The 19,577-nt window shown below is 42.6% G+C and overlaps 2 protein-coding genes across 3 annotated transcripts in view; both read left to right on the top strand.

Annotated features, from left to right (window-relative positions):
• The window catches only part of b4galnt4a (beta-1,4-N-acetyl-galactosaminyl transferase 4a), a 177,958-nt gene extending 164,873 nt beyond the window's left edge, over nucleotides 1-13,085 (top strand). For both annotated transcript variants that reach the window (XM_085164822.1, XM_085164823.1), the window contains exons 10-20: nucleotides 235-399; nucleotides 732-841; nucleotides 3,333-3,433; nucleotides 3,687-3,760; nucleotides 3,842-5,360; nucleotides 5,777-6,159; nucleotides 6,280-6,433; nucleotides 6,522-6,594; nucleotides 7,342-7,495; nucleotides 7,708-7,834; nucleotides 9,569-13,085. In XM_085164822.1, the coding sequence (XP_085020948.1) occupies nucleotides 235-399; nucleotides 732-841; nucleotides 3,333-3,433; nucleotides 3,687-3,760; nucleotides 3,842-5,360; nucleotides 5,777-6,159; nucleotides 6,280-6,433; nucleotides 6,522-6,594; nucleotides 7,342-7,495; nucleotides 7,708-7,834; nucleotides 9,569-9,683 (2,975 nt within the window). In that variant the 3' untranslated portion in view covers nucleotides 9,684-13,085. The remainder of the gene's footprint in view (nucleotides 1-234; nucleotides 400-731; nucleotides 842-3,332; nucleotides 3,434-3,686; nucleotides 3,761-3,841; nucleotides 5,361-5,776; nucleotides 6,160-6,279; nucleotides 6,434-6,521; nucleotides 6,595-7,341; nucleotides 7,496-7,707; nucleotides 7,835-9,568) is intronic.
• Nucleotides 13,086-13,403: 318 nt separating this feature from the next.
• Nucleotides 13,404-19,577, top strand: part of abtb2b (ankyrin repeat and BTB (POZ) domain containing 2b) — a 52,152-nt gene continuing 45,978 nt past the window's right edge. Inside the window, exon 1 of the mRNA XM_085164824.1 lies at nucleotides 13,404-14,824. Within this exon, the coding sequence (XP_085020950.1) occupies nucleotides 13,933-14,824 (892 nt within the window). The 5' untranslated portion in view covers nucleotides 13,404-13,932. The remainder of the gene's footprint in view (nucleotides 14,825-19,577) is intronic.

The following is a 19,577-nucleotide window of genomic DNA, read 5'->3' as shown; positions in this document are numbered from 1 at the left end:
TTCCTTTGTTACCATCTCCCCTCTGCTTCTCCTTCTGTCTCTTCCTTCCTCAGTCGCCACCTCGTCATAGATGGTAGCGATTTTGCTGTAATTGTGACTCGAATCGTATCTTCTTTTAAACATTAAATATCAAATTTGTCCATTGTGAGGAGCATAAAGAAGGAAATGAGATAAAGAATCTTCCTCTTTTCCGCTGACTCTAACTTAATGTCTCTTCACTGCTTTTTTTTCCAGATGAGTCCAATCTGAAGATGAACAGTGTGGACCACATCCCTCAGACCTTGGCCAGTCACATCCGTCTCCCAGTGGAGACACAGCCTCAGGGTCTGGAGGGAGGCCGTACCATCCTGCATGGAGCTGATATGCTGAAGCCGGATCCCAGGGACACTTTCTATAGCAGTAAATCTGCCATTCATCATTTCAGGCTCTTTCTCTGTCTTCATCCTGATTTTCTGGCCTGTCGTTTTCTCTAAATGCCTGATTGTCTGGCTCGATTGTCTGCAGCTGTCATCTTAGCTGTATTCAGACTGTAATTTCATCCAGTAGGCTGTGTTCCATTTTTTCTGGATTTTTTTCCTGCTTTTTTTTTCATCACTCACCTATCTGACTCTTAGATTTTTATTTATTCATTTATTTATTTATTTAAGTGTTCTATACACGCGTTGGTTTGGCCTAGTTGTTGAATAACTGCCTGCCTCTTCCTCTTTCTGTCACTCTCTGTCTCTTCTCAGCCCCTATGATTGATCCCTCTCGACTGGAAAACGTTCTTCCAGCCTGTCTTTACTCTCCAACCTATGTAGTCAAAGATTTCCCCATTGCCAGATACCAGGGCCTGCAGTTCGTAAGTCACTTTCCATCTGGGTCACAAAAAGAGTGATGCTTTTGTTCGAATCAGCTTTTATTTTTCGACAGTCAGCTGTTGCTAAAAGTAGACTAGCGGGGTCATCAGAAATGTGACCAGATATGGTAGTGGCCCTTAAAAAGTATTCCCAGTGTAATATCCCGATCAATTGCGCAGGAAACAGAGAAACAGAGAAGCTACATCTGTGCTGATTTGGATATCGCCACTGCATCTCTCCCTCTGTGTCAGGCACAGCATGAACAAAGTGGAGGACAGTGTTGAGCACTGCTCCCCCCTTTAGGGCAGCACAGGTTACTGCAACATCTGCAAAGATGAACGATAACTGGTATGAGAGAGAGATGCAAGTTACACAGCAAATCCATTTCAGATTAGACAAGAATGACCTTAACAAAATGCAGCATTATATAAAGTGACTGGTTGTAATTAAACACTGTCACAAAGTGCACATAGTTTAAACTTTTCCTTAGGGCTGCACGATTTTGCATAAAATGAGAATCACGATTTTTTGGCTTAGAATTGAGATCACGATTCTCTCACGATTTTCTTTTCCAGTATAAATATTTATTGCACTTATTAACTGCACATCAACTTCGTAACAGTTGAGACTGAACATAAAAACAATAAATAAACATAAAAACAACAAATGTGTTGTACTGCTTGAAATTCCGTCTCCACCGTTGCTCGACACTGTGTGTATAGAGCAGGTAGTGCAACAATAGAAAAATAGTTGCGGGACGGCTCTGTGTAGCGTTTGTCTAGGGTGTTGATCATTTTCCTAAATCCCTCGTTTTGCACAGTGTTGATGGAGCCATATCTTTGGTCAGGTGATAAGTAATAGCCTCCGTAATTTCTTTGTGCCTGCGGGAGTTTGACGTGTATAGGGAAGCGCTGTATAAGGTTCCCGTTATTGATGTTTGGGTGGTTGACCGGGACGGATTTTCTCCAGTCACTTTCTCGTCATCCCTGACGTGCTCTCTGTGTTGCCAACTCCTCGGTAAGGAAAATCGCTATTGGCTGTCCTAAAAGTCGCTAGAAGTCGCTAAATGACGTCATCGCCTAATTTGCATAATTGGTCATGCTAATGTAATTATAACCTATGTTGTTGGAGAGAGAAATAACATCGTGGAAGAGACATAAAGTGAGTAAAAAACGTCCTAAATGCATTTAGAATTTATTTAGAACTACAAATTAAATTTCTTTTAGCAATTATTGTTTTTTTTAATGTCACAATTCCAACCCTGCTCCTTTATCCGGGCTTCGACCGGCAAAAGTGACCCGAAATAGGCACTCTGGTGGAGTTACTTTGTGTGTGTGTGTTTATAATTAGTTTTAAACCTTGTGATCCACAAAACAGCATAAGAGTAAAAGAAGAACTGACTGCGTTACAGCACCCGCTGCTCGTTGAGAGTAAAAGCGATATGCGCTTTCACGTCTTTTTTTAGCGACTTTTTTTCAGACCCCCTAGTTTTCAGACCCCCTAGCGACTTTTTTTCTAAAAAAAAGTCGCGAGGGGGTCTGAAAACTCGCTAAATATAGCGACAAAGTCGCTAAGTTGGCAACACTGCGTGCTCTCCGTTGTTTTTTCCCTGCTAATTTTAGCATCACACGCAGTGTTGCCAACTCCTCAGTAAGGAAAATCGCTATTGGCTGTCCTAAAAGTCGCTAGAAGTCGCTAAATGACGTCATCACCTAATTTGCATAATTGGTCATGCTAATATAATTGTAACCTACGTTGTTGGAGAGAGAAATAACATCGTGGAAGAGACATAAAGTGAGTAAAAAACGTCCTAAATGCATTTAGAATTTATTTAGAACTACAAATTAAATTTCTTTTAGCAATTATTGTTTTTTAATGTCACAATTCCAACCCTGCTCCTTTATCCGGGCTTGGACCGGCAAAAGTGACCCGAAATAGGCACTCTGGTGGAGTTACTTTGTGTGTGTGTGTTTATAAGTAGTTTTAAACCTGATCCACAAAACAGCATAAGAGTAAAAGAAGAACTGACTGCGTTACAGCACCCGCTGCTCGTTGAGAGTAAAAGCGATATGCACTTTCACGTCTTTTTTTAGCGACTTTTTTTTTAGAAAAAAAAAGTCGCTAGGGGGTCTGAAAACTCGCTAAATATAGCGACAAAGTCGCTAAGTTGGCAACACTGCGTGCTTGTTTTTTCCCTGCTAATTTTAGCATCACACGGCACAGCTTCTGTATCACGTGGTATAAGGCTCCGCCCTTGTCATTTGTTGAGCAGGAAGAGTGAGCGCTTGTTTTCATGCAGATTACGTCCCGGATCAAAATGCGGTACAATGCGGGTTTTTTTTTTTTAAATTGTTGTTATTTGGAAATGAGATCGCACATAAGTATGAATCGAGATCGCGATTTTCTAACGATTAATCGTGCAGCCCTACTTTTCTTCCTATCACTGTTTTCTGGGGTGATTGCATTTTAGATTGACATGTCTCTGTTTATCAGGTCTATCTGTCTTTCGTCTACCCTAATGACTTCACGCGCCTCACCCACATGGAGCGAGAAAACAAGTGTTTCTACAGAGAGTCCCCTATCTACTTGGAGAAGTAAGGGCATTATTACTTTTATCTCTTAGGGTGGTATGGGAACATTTGTCTTTGTCTTGTATATATGAGCGCGTACACTGATTATGCAGAATAAGTGTTCAAGTGTCTGTGAATCTAATGGCAGTGATTCATGTGACCCCTCACTAAGAGATTAAGTGTATTATGCTGCAAGGCACATTGAAACTTCAACCTTCTGTTAATGCATGTGGCCGTGTGTGTGTGCGCCTGTGCTGCCTCTTGTTTTGTCTGCCAGGTTTGGTTTCTACAAATATATGAAGATGGATGAGGAAGAAGATGACAGGCCGTTCTTCTTCCCGAACCCAGATGGTAACTAATAATGAGCAAACACGTGCACCCACCCGCACACGTACACTCTCATTCAACTTTAAGTCTCTTTCGTGTCCCCAGATTTCCTAGAGGAGGAGGAGGTGGTAGATACAGAGGATGAGGCAGAGATTGTTGGCACACAGTCACCCAAGAAGCCCTCTTATCCAAGCCAGACCAGCCATACTTCAAATCCCTCCTATCGGCAATCAAAGTCTGAGCCCACACCAGCTGGTCGAGACAAGGAGAAAGAGAAGGAGGATCCTAATGATGAAGAAGATGAGGGCCCAGTCAACAGTATCATACAGCACAGAGAAAGGAGGCGTTTTCCTCGCAGAGACAGACAGATGGATAGGGATTTGGACAGAGACTGGGGGAGAGATCATACAAGGGAGAATATGAGAAAGGACACGGGGAAGAGACTTGAAAACATCGAAGCGAGGGTTCTTCAGCCTGATATCGAAAGCGTGGTTGGGGGTCGCTCTCTGTCCTGGGTCCACACTGATTCTGCAGAACTAGACCCTGCCAGGAAAGGCGGAGGAACAGGTGGCGGAGAAGACAGGGGAGTTGATACACGGACTAAACTCAGCAAGTCTTCTCTTCTCTTTCCCCAAAAGTCGTCCCTCTCCGCCCTTGCTAGCCGAGCCAGGCAGATCCTCAGCAACTCTGCACATGGCAACAACCTCCACGATAGGCTTCCCGGGAGCAAAAAAGAGAAGAGGGAGGAGAACAAGATCTACATCACCAGGCCCAAGCCTGCAAGGGAGAGAGAGAAGGAGAGAGAGCAGCGGCGAGAGAGGCGGGACGAGAGGGCATCTCGCCACCCTAGAGAGGTTTTCCCAGGAGTCTTTTTGTATCAGACTGGAAAGACCACCAGGCTGGTAAACCTGGGTGCCAGGAGACGTGGTGGGGGAGGCGTAACAGGAAGTAGGAGTCTGATTAGTGCGCCTCAGCTCTGGCCTAACCCCCCTATAAAAGAAGGTAAGGCTTCTCCTCACAATGGAAGCACCAACACACACAATGAAAGTGTGGTAAAGTCTTCTAACAAGGCAACAGGGGCAAAACAGCCAGAGAAAAGCAAAAGCAAAGGAGAGCACCGGGATTTAAAGACTACTATCATGGCCGACCCACCCAGTAAAGAACACCACCTAATCGAACCGTCCTCTCACCGCGGTCCCCCTCATCCCTCTGTTGCCCCACCAAGATTAAACTTTACAGACAACACAATCCAAGGTCAATCACGGGTTACTTCTTACCTGCGAACCTCAGAGATTACAGAGTCCCAGCAGCAGCCAGACCCCAACCCTCCAGATATCGACCAAGATACAAACCACTCTAATCCTGATCCCGACCCCGAGCCAGAGCCAGAGGAGGGTGAAATGTCCGATTACAGCTACGAGGAGGTGGAGGCTCGGCCGGGTTGGGCAGAGGAGAGCATTAACTGGCAGAGGACTTTCTCAGTCAATCCGATGGACTTTGAGCTTCTGCGCTCTGACTGGAATGACTTGCGCTGTAATGTGTCTGGGAACCTGCAGCTAGCAGAGAGCGAGGTCGTGGACGTGCTGGCGCAGTACATGGAGAAACTCAATGAGCGCAATGGGGGGTAAGCATGGCGAAATGAAATAAAACAGAGAAGGTCTATGTTTCCCTGCATCCTTGTTAGTTTAGGCGCGGTGCTTATGCTAATCGTTATATAAAGCAAAAGGTAATTTTGTTGCAACATATTGCTCATGTCCTGGTGCTTTGAAGTCTTGCTCTCAGTCTTCAGTATGCTGATTACAATTTTCTTCAGTAGTGCTTGCAAACCTCGATGTTATTTGTGTGAAGTAGCTTCTCTGTTGTTATTTTCATCATCCGTGCTAAATTCAATGCGCCACAGATAATGAGAATCAGCTTTTTTGAAGTGGTTTGTACACACAAACAATAATTAATCCACTTGTGCCAATGATGTAAAACGTTGCGTTCTATATGTGCAACCTCTCTTGTGTATTTTCAATATTTTCTGTCTGTCCGCTCTAGGATCTACACCCTGTTGCGAATTATCAACGTTGAAAAGCGGCGCGACTCGGCAAGAGGGAACCGGTACCTCGTGGAGCTGGAGCTTATGGAGAGAGGACGTAGCGTGATGCGCCTTTCAGAATACATTTACCTGCTGCTACACCGCAGCAAGCAGGGGGAGGAAAGTTTAGAGAACACAGACTCTGCCCCTGCCTCAGCGCCGGCTTCGGCCCTCTCCACTGCCACTCCCAGCCTCACCACCCCACCGCCGCCTCCTCCTCCCACCAAGTCGTCTGGCCGAGCAGCAGCAACACCCTGGAGCACTGCATATGCTAAGCCCCTGCTATGCCAGCCAGTCATGCTCCAATGGAGGAAAGATGTCATGGTACACTTTGTGGTCCCAGGTGAGTCAAAAGTTAATCCAGGGCAGATTCAGCATCCTTCAGATGAATAATTTATTTGCCTATACTTTCTTTGTTTTCTCAACTCGCTGTCCTTTTGCCTTTGGTATTACTGTTCTTCAGTAAAAAACCAGGCTCGCTGGGTGCAGCAGTTCATCTCTGACATGGAGAATCTGCACCGGCAGACAAAAGATGACAATTTCAGCATCATCATTGTGGATTTTGAGAGCGAAGATATGGACGTGGAGCAGGCGCTTCGAGAGAGCAGCGTGCCAAGGTGTGTGCATGCGACACGAGGAGCTGCGTGCTGTGACTTGTAATATTTTAAAGGCTGCCGCGCTTTATATATATTTGTGTTTTGGCAGATATGAGTATCTTAGGAGAGAAGGCAACTTTGAGCGCTCGGCAGGACTGCAGATGGGAGTGGACACTATTGAGGTCAGTGAAACAAGCACACATAGAGAAGACGACAATATGTGAGCTGGCAGGCAAAAGCCACTCACTGAAGGTCAGACGCTTGCACGGACCACATGACCTTTACTGGCTGATGGACAGGCAGAAAGAACACTCATGCATAATGAATGCATCACAGCGAGGTTGGTCTGTCATGGACTGTGGATCTCGCCCTTATCTCCAAGCCTCCTACTGCCTTCCTTGGCTCTCTCACACAGAGTCCAGCTGTGGCTGACAGGGAATTCCTTGGACAGATAGCCGCACATCCTCTGTCATATGTATGCCATAGCTGTCACATCCACTCCCTCTCACAGGTTATTTGTGTGCATGTGCCCTTACACCATTCTGTGGCTGTCTCTGTCTCGCACGCATGCATAACCCACCCATGGGAGAATGGAGCAGCTGGAAGTCTGGACAGACGTTGATCCGTCAGTTGACTGTCAGTGCTGTCATGGTGGGATGACAGGACTGTCACTCATATCTAAATGACCTATGGGCTGTTGACGTGACGACAACCCACTCATGCCGAGCACAGACCTAAAGACAGCTTCTGCTCTCGTTAATCCTAAAAGCCCGTGTAAAAAGCGGTAAAGCGCATGTGAACATCCGCTTGTCTTGCACCAGCTTACGCACACAAATCAGACGCTTCTTTTGCCCGGTTGAAGGAAGGATTTTGATGTCATTTGGATGTAGCAAACATACTTGAGCGCTTCTTTGCATTTTCTCCCACAGGACAGTCACAGCATCGTATTCCTGTGTGACCTGCACATCCATTTCCCTCTCAACATCTTGGAAAGCATCAGGAAGCACTGCGTGGAGGGACGCCTTGCCTTTGCTCCCATTGTCATGAGACTCAGCTGTGGTAGTTCACCACAGGAGCCCGATGGTAACACACAAAAAATACACGTGTTACATAGTAACAAAGGCTTAGTTTGAAGAAGCACTGAAAGTCATTCCCCAGTTACGGTGATATATGTGATTTTTATTTTATATGTGTAGTAAATATACTTTTTGAAGCACAATCATGTGTAGGCATCAGATTTTCCTGTTGCTGCACCATCAAACTGTATGACTCAGTGCTTTTCTTTTGTCTCTAAGGTTACTGGGAGGTAAACGGCTTTGGCCTGTTTGGAATTTATAAATCAGACTTTGATAAAATTGGAGGGATGAACACGGAAGAGTTCAAAGACCGCTGGGGTGGAGAGGATTGGGAACTGTTGGACAGGTAGCTCTGCAACATAAACACTCTCAAAGCATGTACGACACAGAGTGAACAAACTAGTGAACATCTAATTTAACCTCAAAAGCTGCGTAAAAGCAGTGCATGTTGTAAAAAATGTCCCTGCGTTTTGTAAAAGTTTCTATTATTAGTGAAAGTGCAGCTCAGGAAGGGAAGATCAAAAGAAGCTTTAAAAAGCTGAACCTTTATGTTTATAGCGATCGGGAAATTATCTTTTAAATTGTCATTTTTCAATGTTAGTCCTTTAATCTGCGTTGTGGCAGAGGAAATTATAGCTGTAGCAATTTCAAAACTTGAGCTAAAGAAACCGAAGATTATTATGTATTCATGCGGTATCAGAATAGCACAATTTTCTGACTTGGAAAAAAAGATCTTACCTGACTTAAAATAAGTAATTTAAAGCAAGGACACAGCTATCAACGTGTTGTTTGAACGCTCAAGGTAATAAAATACAGCGTACCTTTATTCTAATGTTCATGTTGTTCATGTCCAAATTCTCATTTAGAAGCAGTGTTGGTCAAGTTACTTGAAAAAAGTAATCAGTAATTAATTACTGATTACTTCCCCAAAAAAGTAATCCCGTTACTTTACTGATTACTTATTTTCAAAAGTAATTAATTACTTAGTTACTTAGTTACTTTTTAAAAACATGATTTACAACTTGAATAGGTGATAAAGCGATAGATCTTTCAGCCCAATTCTACTTTTTCTACATAATCCATCATACAAAATGTAATCAAATGGAAAAGTCTCTTTTTAAAACTTGTTTTGTTAGTTTTAATCTTTTAACTTTATGCATGAAGCAAAATTTTAATTATATGCACCATCCTCTGACTGGAAGAAATTAGTTTAACATTTAAACCTATTTTCTGCACATTCCAGCACATAAAAAAAAAAAAATATATATATATATATATATATATATATATATATATATATATATATATATATATATATATATAATTTATTTATTTTTTGTGTGTTTACACTCACTCTTTCAGATGCAAGTAAAACACAGCAGAAAATAAATAAAGTCAAAGACTAGCGGTCCTTTTGCTCTATTTTCACCTGTAAAGCAGGAGTAGAGTAGGCGGAGGTTTATCCTGGTGCAGGTGTGCCGCAGCGGTCGGTGGAAGGATACCGCAGTTTCTCTGTGAGTTTCCCATTACGTCGTAGCTACTCGGTGTTTGCTTGGAAGTTTAGGGGGTTTTTTTCGCTGTAAAAAGAAGTTTTCTTCCCACGCACAGCGGACACTAATGTTTTTGTCACTTTTTACGGAATCAAACTCAAAATAAGGTCAGTACTTCCACGCTTTAAACGCTGCACGCTCATACTCTCCTGCACTCGATATATTATCCATTGTTGATCTGCACACAGCTGTTGTCACAAACATCACACTCGCTTACGTCACTGTCATGAGACATTCTCGCAAGAAAATCACGGTTTTAGTAACGCAGTAACGCAGCGTTCCTACGGGAAAGTAACGGTAATCTAATTACCATTTTTGCAATAGTAATCCCTTACTTTACTCGTTACTTGAAAAAAGTAATCGGATTACAGTAACGCGTTACAAGTAACGCGTTACTGCCCATCTCTGTTTAGAAGTACACGAACACATGAAAATCAGGGTTATCAGCTTATATGCAGGGTTATCTTTTAGTGTATTTGCATGATCTGAGACAAAAAAAGAAACTTCTCTCTGTCTGTCTCGTTCGTTAGGGTCCTGCAGAACGGTTTGGAAGTAGAAAGACTACGCTTGAGGAACTTCTTTCACTACTACCACTCCAAGAGAGGCATGTGGAATGCCCAAAACAAAAAAACTCCCAAGGGATAGCGCAGCCTGTTGGTCAGAGGATCCTAAACCTACCTGCAGACCCACTGTGTGTGAGAGAGAGAGACCCGTCGGAGCTCGCTCACTGCCTGAATTCTGCCTTTTCGAAACAGGCTCCTTTCAGGGACTCCTCGGACCCTGTTGTGTATTTGTCTGTACGAAGAAACTGATTCCAAATTTGAAATTTGGAGGCGTGCTTTTTACGCAGACGGACCCGAGTCATCACTTTGCCTCGCTGACTGAACTACTGTACAGAGAGAAGAGTTATTTTTATTCTCCTTTTCTCTGTCCTTATTGGTGCAATGTTTTCAGACGGACTGGAAAGCAGAGAGCGTGCGTGTTTGTATGTGTGGGTATGTATATATAGGTGTGTGGGTTCGTTGCCATGACGGAAAGCACCCTCTTTTTTTTTTTCTAACACGGAGATGTGAAGACAACCTAAGATCTTTTTGCTAACACGCTCTCACGCGGGAGCCTAATAGAATGTGTGTCAACGTGTTCATCGGACGATTCAGACGCAGGGTTGTAGCTCAAGTAGAGGAACACTTTGTTTGATAAAGCAGTACATCAACTTCTACCTGTTAAATATCATTGAGTAGAACGACTGAGGTGCTGAACTCCTCTTTGTATCTGATATTATAAACCACAGAAAGTTTTCCGTTCAGAAAAAGCCCTTTCTCAAACAGATACCTCCCTTTCTGCCCCTCTTTCTCCCTCTGTATCACCTTTATTTTTTTCCTTTCCTTTTGCTTGTCATGCTAATTTGTGTGTTTGTATCTGTTTGTAATATTATTTTATAATGTCAATTTTAAAATAGAGCATTTATAATAATGCAAGCTATTGGTTATGACTTGATTTGTTTTAAGTGATGAGGGGCTTTTTCTTTTTTTTAACAAGGGACTTTTATTTATCTGGACTAAGCATGTGCTTACATTTGGCATGCTATTCCTGTTCAATAACACTGAATTTGTGAGCATTTCAGATCTACTGACAGGATTTTTTTTGTTTGTAAACTTCATTTCTCGTATTAAACAGTGACACAGAGACGGGGAATGCTTGGCTGTCGAAAATACAGATACTCTTCTGTTTGAGTTTGTTTTAAGCGCTAACAGAAGGGAGACCAGTTCATGTGTGGGACACGGTGGTGCAAGGCATGGCTGTTTCACAAATGTGTGCCTTTATCAGGGTTTGGCTGCAGGCAGTTTTTAAGCTACTTTAATGACTGACGAGAGCCGGGACAAACGGAAATACAACGGTATTTATCAGCGGGCTGTAAAGTCAGTGTAAATTCAGATATACTGTAAAAAGAGGAAATTAATGTTCTCTTTAAAGGATCATAGAAGTGTCACCGTTTATTGTATTATCTCAAAAGAAAGGACGGGTTTGATTGAGGTTTTAGTGATACGAAGTGTTCACTGGTGAGATAGAAGGAGAATCGTTAAGAATGACTACTGAGTGGGAACAGAGGGTGTGATAAAGAGTCACTGGCAGCTGCAGTCCAGTAGGACCCCACCTGCTCCCATTATTTTGGCTGGAGGCCGGGCTCCTAATGCCTTCTGTTTATGCAACATGGCACTTATATTGAGGAAGAGTGGCTGGAGGGCTCTTGGCTGGACATGTATATGGATGAACACTAACGATCTGTTATTGACTATATGATTGTCAAAATGCCCTCTAGACCTTTTTTGCCTCTACAGAAAAAAAAGGTCTACACTGTACATCATTTTGCATTCACATGGGACTATTTAAAATAAAGGAAACACATTAATATAAGAATATATATATATATATATAGATATATATATATATGAAACATTTACAAAATGAAAAATTAGTATACATTCCGAGGTAATTTCTGTGAAATTGTTTTGTAGAAAAAAGGTTTTAAGAATGTATTGTACTTTTATTTTCATTTGTTGTTTGTTTGTTTGTTTTTTGTTTTTGCAAATAAAGTTTTATCCTTACATCTGGATAATATTTTAGTTTTTTTGTTGTGCGTTTATTTGGTTGTTTTTTTTTTGGAACCCTGGTTTCAATACAGAAAAAGTGACACAAAAGTCAAATAAAAATGTTATTTGTTTTTCTGACCACACGGTGGTGCTCGTCCCACACGGGCCGTGACGTGGTAAAATGGAGACATGGAAATAACATTGCTCAACATATTTTGAGCAGAGGTAGGGTGATTCATTGCCAGAGAAATAAAGCTTACTACAGCTGACTTTTCCAGTTTTCATTTTTTTTAAAAATGAACATCTATTTGTCAATATAAAGGATAAATAACATTTTCTCGTTGCTATATTTTCTGTAAACTATAGCGTTCGAAGGATTTGCAAATTATAGCTTTTTGTTATTATTTATATGCTACACATTTGTTTTTGGGAAAGCTACATGAACAAAACAGCCAGAGTATTACACATGAATTTGTCTGGGAAACACTACATTCGATGACGTCAGTCAGGTGACGACGCTTCCTCCGAGGAAAAATGGTTTCTAATACATCCAGAGAACTCATTGTGTATTGATCACATATGAGTGATATGTGAGAAGTGAAACGTCATGATGCTAACATTAAAAAAAAACTTCCCAGCAGAAGTGACATTTAATCATTGACACGGTTGTGGCTTTCCTCTCTAGACCATGAGGTAAGCGCTGTCCACGCCACAGCTAAACAAGGTCTGGATGAAGCAAGCGTTGACCCCTTGTGATCTCCTCTCCCGTGTCCCGTGTGTCTTCTGCTTTAGACAAGCTCTGACTAACAGCAAGAAATTCGGGGAGTTTACATCTACTTTACTTTTTTCAGTTTCTATGACTGACTAATACAGACAGCATGATACGAGTGTGTGTACATATCAGGACTGGGTTTTTCCACTTCAAGCACACAGACGATATGTCCTGTAACATGTGGGTCTGTATATACAAGATAACATTTATTGCAGCCACTGTTGCGGTCCAGCAGGTACGTAGAGTGAGTCTTGTGCTTTAAACCCCTTAAGTAATCGAGACACACCCTGCCTATGTAAGCGCAGACTAATGAGAAGCAGGTAGTAACAAGCCTATTTTTATTAGTTCTGCTGAACTGGTGCTGAATGAGCACAATGTACAGTGCACTACTACTTAACCACTACAAAATCTCTCATTATTCGAGCTGTTGCAGTATTTCTGTCTTCCTTCCTGTTCTAAATAAGCTTAAAATGCAGTTTTCGGTGAAAACCCTAAACCTTGTACAGTCAAAAGTAAACTTCACCTCATATGGTATAAGTCTTACACCATTACTAGGCGCTCAGAGTATCCGTTTCACTTACAGTGCAGTTGACTAATATGTAGTGAACGTGAGGAACTAACTAGGGACCGGATGATGTGCCATGTATCTGTTACTGTTACAATAAATAGTATTTAATAATTTAATCCTATTTAATAGTATTTTTGAGCTCTCGATTTGACAAAATAATATATTTATAAAATAATGTTCTCACAAAATATCTGAAACATTGTGTGATACTTCGATAATGGGCAAATGCAGTAGTAGGTCATACACGTCAGTGTTACGGTATCCCTCTTTCGGGGGAAATTAAGTTTACTTTTGTTTTTCCAACTTAGGAGAGCTTTTAAGTGTGCTCTGATTGGCTGACGTGAGAGTCGGGCGTCTTCTGATTGGTGTTCGAGCTGCTTCCGCGTTGTCATTCAGCAGCAGTCCCTCCTCGCGCACATCTGCAGCCGAGTCTCTCCGGTACACTGTACGTGACGACGAGCTGTGAGAGGAGAGCAGAGATATATATTCGAACTTTTCCACAATTATCTACGCAAAAAAACAAAGACTTTCTGTCTGTTGAGCGGCTACATGGAGCTATTTTATAAGTAAACTCGACTCTGGCTGTATTGAAATCGCGGAAGGACTGTTTTCATCTCTTAAAAGACAGGTTACCGGAGGAAAGTTTAAATCCCGGTGAGATCAGGGGGAAGGTGAGCCGGGTGCGACTTGAATCATCTTGGCTGTCCTTTTTGTAAATGAAATAGAGAGAGTTTTGATTCAGTCTGCTCTTTCTAACAATCAGGACTTTGTCTGCTGAAGGAGTTGTAGTATTTCGCCGTCCCACGCTGAACGCCACAGCATGTCTGACAAGTGTTGCGCTGTGTAACCAGTTCGTCCAGCTCGCCGAGGAGTTTCGTCAGCTGCTTTTCTGACTTTGCAGGTAAGCCGCTGAGGAGGTTCGCCTCTCTTCCAGAAAGTCTCTGTGAAAGCCGTTGGACGACAATGGCTGGCTTGAGCAATGCCCACATGAAAACCCTGGAGGACCTAACTCTGGACTCGGGCTACGGGGCGGGGGACTCTTGCAAATCCCTCAGCCTGTCCTCCTCAAAGTCAAACTCCCAGGCATTCATGACGGCCCCTCACCGGGGGAACTGGTGGTACTACTCCGGCTCCATGAATAGCAGAAACAACAGCTGGGACACGGTCAACACTGTCCTTCCAGAAGACCCAGAGGACATCTTCTCCAAGTGTCCACGCTTACCTGAACTGGAAGAGTTTCCATGGACTGAGGAGGAGGTGACCAAAATACTGCGTAAAGTGGCCGAGAGTGGGAGCATGAAATGGGGGACTACACCTGTGTTCTCACCGGAGGCTGTGAGGCGGCTGTCCACCCTTCTCCGCAGGGCTCTGATCCGCATTTCCAGAGAGGCTCAACGTCTCAGCGTCATGCACTGCCGCTGCACACGCTTCGAAGTGCAGAGTGCCATGAAGTTGGTGCTCAGCTGGGCCCTCGCCGACTACTGCGTCTCTGCTACAGTTAAGGCCATCTCCTTGTACAGCATGAGTGCCGGTGAACTATTGAGGAAAGGCAAGTCCGCCCGCTGCGGCCTCTCCTTCTCTGTGGGACGCTTCTTCCGCTGGATGGTGGACACCCGCATCTCCGTGCGCATCCACGAGTATGCGGCCATATGCCTAACTGCATGCATGGAAGCTTTGGTGGAGGAGATAGGTGCCCGGGTGCTGATGGCCGAGAGGGGTCATTCAGGGCCTGATTTGGGGTCAGGGTGCACCACGGTGAGTGCAGAGGCCATGGAGGGGGTGGTCAACAATGACGCGGAGCTGTGGGGAGTCCTGCAACACTATGAGCACCTCATCTGCGGGAAGAACGCTAATGGTAAATATAAATGATGTATATAAAAGTGCATTTAAGTTAACAGTGCATAGCATAGAGTGAGGACCTTCAGTGAATGTTTTGTTGCATACTATTTTTTGTATCACATATTGGTATTCCTGAGTGTTGATCACAACTTTCCACTCCCTCCGAGTCCATGCGTGGAAAAAGGTTAATTGTAGCCTGGTGCTGATTACAACAGCAGCTTTTAGCGTGTGAGAATTTGATGTATTTGTTGCCAATTTGACTTGTCATAGTAAGAAAATTGCCTCTAATGTGGGCAAAGAAGGCATTTTCTGTTCAACCAAAGTCACAAAACAACAAATTGCTGAGAAAAAAAGACTCAACCAGCCAGATTGAGTCCTCACATGTCACTCTGGTGTTCTACTGTTGTGGTTTGGAGTGCAGAGAGCCTTCAGAGTCTAGGCAGGAGGCTTGTCTGTTGACATAGCTCTCTGTTTGCGCTGACTTCACCTCTCAGCCTCTCGCTGTGTTGGCCACACTCCTTTAAAATCCTCCCTTTCTTCCATTTCCTCATCCTGTGCTCCTGGTAGACAGATCTCTTTCACCCACCACCATCCCCGCATACTGTATCTTACATCTCTCCCTCCTCTCTCCTCCAGCTACAGCTGTGCATCCTGCTCCCTGCCCATTTGTTTCCTCCACCCTCACATCCCTTCTGAATCGAGTCCCTTTCTCCGCCTTCTCTGTTAAGCCCTAGTACACTCACAGTGCTCTTTCCATGACTGTTTTGGCAGCCCAGTGTTGAGTTGATGCATGAGCTTGTGTTGGGACAGTGTAACCAGCCTTTGTTTGTGGCCCACTACCAGCTCCCTGGAGCAGAGCTATTTTACTGCAGCACAATGGCCTTTTGTTGTGTGATCGTGCAGCTTAGTCAAACACAGAGGGAGTCAAAGCAAATGCTGAGGATGCATGCACGCACCAAGGAACAATATACACAACTCAGAGGGAGAGAAAGAAAAAATAACTATAGATAGTCAATATTAAATACAATTAGGAGGCACACTTGTACAATTATGTGCAAGTTTGCCGTGCATGTGGAGGAGACACTAATGTAACACGGCCAACTTTTGATCTGAGATCAATGTGCTTGTAATAGATAGTACTTTCCCACATGCATGCACTCACATATTAACTGCTACCTTCCATTTCAAAGTCTGTACAGCTTCCAGTGGCTTCATCATTATATCTGCTCCATTTAAGCCTGCAAGTGCTATAAACAGTACATTGCTGTACACTAGACAGGCCAGTTGTTTGGTTTTACATTTGAATTGGGGTGCTATTTCATAAAAAAGTTAAAAAGCAGCTTTTGTCACATTACTTCACCAGATGTCTTTAGCTTAGGTTTGGCCTATTTTGGTGAGTTTAGTCACTGGTCTTGAGAAAGACCATCGTGTGATGTGTGTGTGTGCATATAATAACAACAGACTATTATTCTGACCACCATAGCTTTTTATAGGGCTAAATCTGGGATATGGAAGCCACATACCCCTCTACCATCTTTCCACCTGACACCCTACACCCTAAACGGCAACCCTACTGCTGAGCAACATCCCCTCTTTTGCCTACCACCCAAACAAAAAACAAATATCCATTTCCTTCTTACAAACCAGTGTGGGAGGGTAGATTATTGATCACAGAGAATGCATGGCACATTCTATTAAAACTCCTCCCTCTCACTTGATCTCACTTCATCTTTCTGCCTCTTTCTCAGAGGCCGACCCACATCTGGAACTCTTTAAGTTAGAAATGACTTGTACGGCTCCAATAACAAAACTGAAAACTCCCTCCCTCCCTCCTTTCCTCTTGCCCTCTCATGCTTAGTCTAACTTTTGGCTCTCTCTCTCCCTCTTTCTCCCCCTTTTTTTGCCATTGCGTTCACATACACATCCACTTCATCTTTATCTGTTTATTTCTTCTGGTCTACAGGGAGTGCATTAGAGAAACCCAGTTGTGATGTGCCAGGATCTTATTCATTACACTTGCAGACTCACCCGAGCACATTGACGTGCACACAGACCCTGAAACCAATTTAGTCTTCTTTGCTTGCATATAAATGGATCTGCAGCACTGGTTGAACGCTATGCACAATGTGACTATACAGAAGAATCCATTTGTCATTTATTTCTCCTCACAAGGAAATGGCGTGAGCGAGCACTTCCTGGTATAATTTGTATTGACAGTACAGTGGAGCATGTTAAAGTGCAGAGTAGTAGCTTTACTAATGGACAGTAGAAGTGGCTATGAAATCATTGATCGTTATGTCTAGCACACAGATGTGTGTTAAGCTTTGGTCTGGCTAATAGGACAATTTCCAAGTGAGCACCATTCAAGTGTTTGGAGGACTTTTTTCCTGCTTTTCTCTGACTTTATGGTTGTTTTCTCAAGGGGCTTGTAACAGCAGTCCAGTAGTTAGATTTGCAAACAGTTGACTAGAGGGTCATTTATTTTGGGGCATGACTTTAAATTCAATCACCAGCCCCATTCACACTTTGCACTGGGCAGTAGTTTGATATGTGGGTTGCTGTTCTAAAATTTGAATGTGAATACTTGTATAGTCTGAAGCAGGGGCTCGGTGAAAGAGAGCATACATGGATAGATAAACTTAGTCCAGTACTAACAACCTTTTTTTCTTCTCCCTTCTTTCTTTAAATCCATGAAGATAGTAAAAAGACTGCTAGTATTGGGTTTGGGGTGTACTGTCAGAGCATATGATTTGCTACTCAGTGTTTCCCTAAATATGTATTTAGCCCATAAAGAGGCGTGGGAACAGTGGGCAGAGAGATGCAGGGAGAGGAGCCCAGTGCTGTGGTCACACAGATGGAGAAACCAGCACTCTGAAAATACACTCCCCTGTTGCACAAATCTGGTGAGGATCAAACTGAGTTTTGGGAGAAAAAACCTAAAAATTTTAATAATATTAAGGGCTCGCAAGAGTGTTGGGTATGTTGGAGACGAGCATTAACAACAAACCCGTTTTCCTAAATATACACGGATTCATTTAGGTGACCTGTTTGAAAACTGCCGGCAGACATTTGTTTGAAGGGTCAACAAAACTAAGTGTTACAGCTTTAGTAGATGGGGTTAATGCTTCACTAGACTCTCGTGCTTTTGTGTTAAAGCTTTATTTGTGATTGCGTGTACCAGGCTGCATTCACACTAATGGTCAGTGTCACTGATTGCAGTGGTTGTGTTGTCCCAGCTGTAAAAACAGTAACCCTATAGAGTGCTGTGTTTCACTGTACTTAAATGTGGTTTCTTATACTTGGCTTTGCGGATACTGACCCTTGTTGGCAAACCATGAGTGATGCTTTCACAGATATGACGGCACGAATGGTTTGTCTGACTAGTAAAAAGCCAATAGCACTGAACCAGGACACTATCACTGACTTTCTATCCTCTCATGCAGGTGATTGTGTCTGTTAAATTCATGAAAATAAAGTCAAACAATAATCTTGGAGTTCATATTGTGAACCACCTCAGGTATAACTCTCTTTTAATAAAACTGTATTAACATTATTTTGCCTTCTGGCAATGTACCTCCTATCATATTACAGCAGCATGAGTCACGTTTTTTCTTAACACTGTTTACAGTAAATCGCTGAAGGGAGTGGAACCAAAGAGATGGGCATGGCAGATATTCATGGGAAAGAGGTCAAGTGACATACAAATAGTGATTGCAAAGTTGAAAGCAGCTGTTCCTTGTGTCTAGATTCAGAGTTCTAATGTCAATATTGGAAATCGGTAATTGAGCCATTATTCTGTCAGCAAACTGGAGAAGTTATGTTTATAAAAATTCTTTGACCTCTTTATACTAGAGGTGGGAATCACCATACATCCCACGATACGATATTATCACAATACTTAACGCACGATACAATATTATTGCAATTTTTTAAAAATATTTTGCGATATTCAGATTCTGTACATAAAGGTAAACTTTATCAATATTCATTTTATCTAATATCAAAGTCTCACACTCAGTCTTTCTCTCATTTCAGTTTTATTGTTGACAAACTGAACGTTTGTATTACAGTCTAGTCCAACTTAACTGAATCAACCATCTGGTACAATTATAGCTATTCTGAACTATGCAGTTTATGAAAACTATGCAGCCCCTTCAGCAACTGAAGAATTTGAAAGTAAATTAAAACAAAATATAATTTTACATTAAATAAAAAAGTTTTAAACTTAATTAAAATAAAACATGTCTTAAATTAAAATAAGTAAACATTTGGACGGTGAAGGAATGTCAGGATTCTTGCTCAGAAAAAGGATCAACATGCTCTGAAGTCAGAGCACGAAAACCTTTTTTGTAACAAAATATCGAATTCTGCTGTCCCTGTATCGATACATTATGAGCAAACAAAATATCACGATACTACACAGTATCGATTTTTTTCCCCCCACCCCTAGTTTACACTGAAAAATGTGCAATGGGAGAGTCACATTCCTCTGTCCATAGGGCTGGGATTACAGCTCGGGAAGCTAATGAAGGAAGCAGGATGACAGGCTGGCAAATGGTTGCAATCTTTAACCAGGCATCTTGGAGCATTGCCTGAATGTCAGCAATATCTAAGAGGAACAACAGTGCATTGTATCATCTCAGTGTAAGGGCTGACATGGCTTTATTTATACTCCTGCCCGCGTCTCTGCAGTTTAGCGTTTGCGTGAGACCATTTATACTTTGGTGTTTAAGTGTAAACGCTTCATCACTGAATGGTAAACTGTTAAA

Source organism: Neolamprologus multifasciatus, chromosome 7 (genome assembly GCF_963576455.1).
Source record: "Neolamprologus multifasciatus chromosome 7, fNeoMul1.2, whole genome shotgun sequence".
NCBI classification, from domain to species: Eukaryota; Metazoa; Chordata; class Actinopteri; order Cichliformes; family Cichlidae; genus Neolamprologus; species Neolamprologus multifasciatus.
This window is presented reverse-complemented; position numbering and strand designations above follow the sequence as displayed.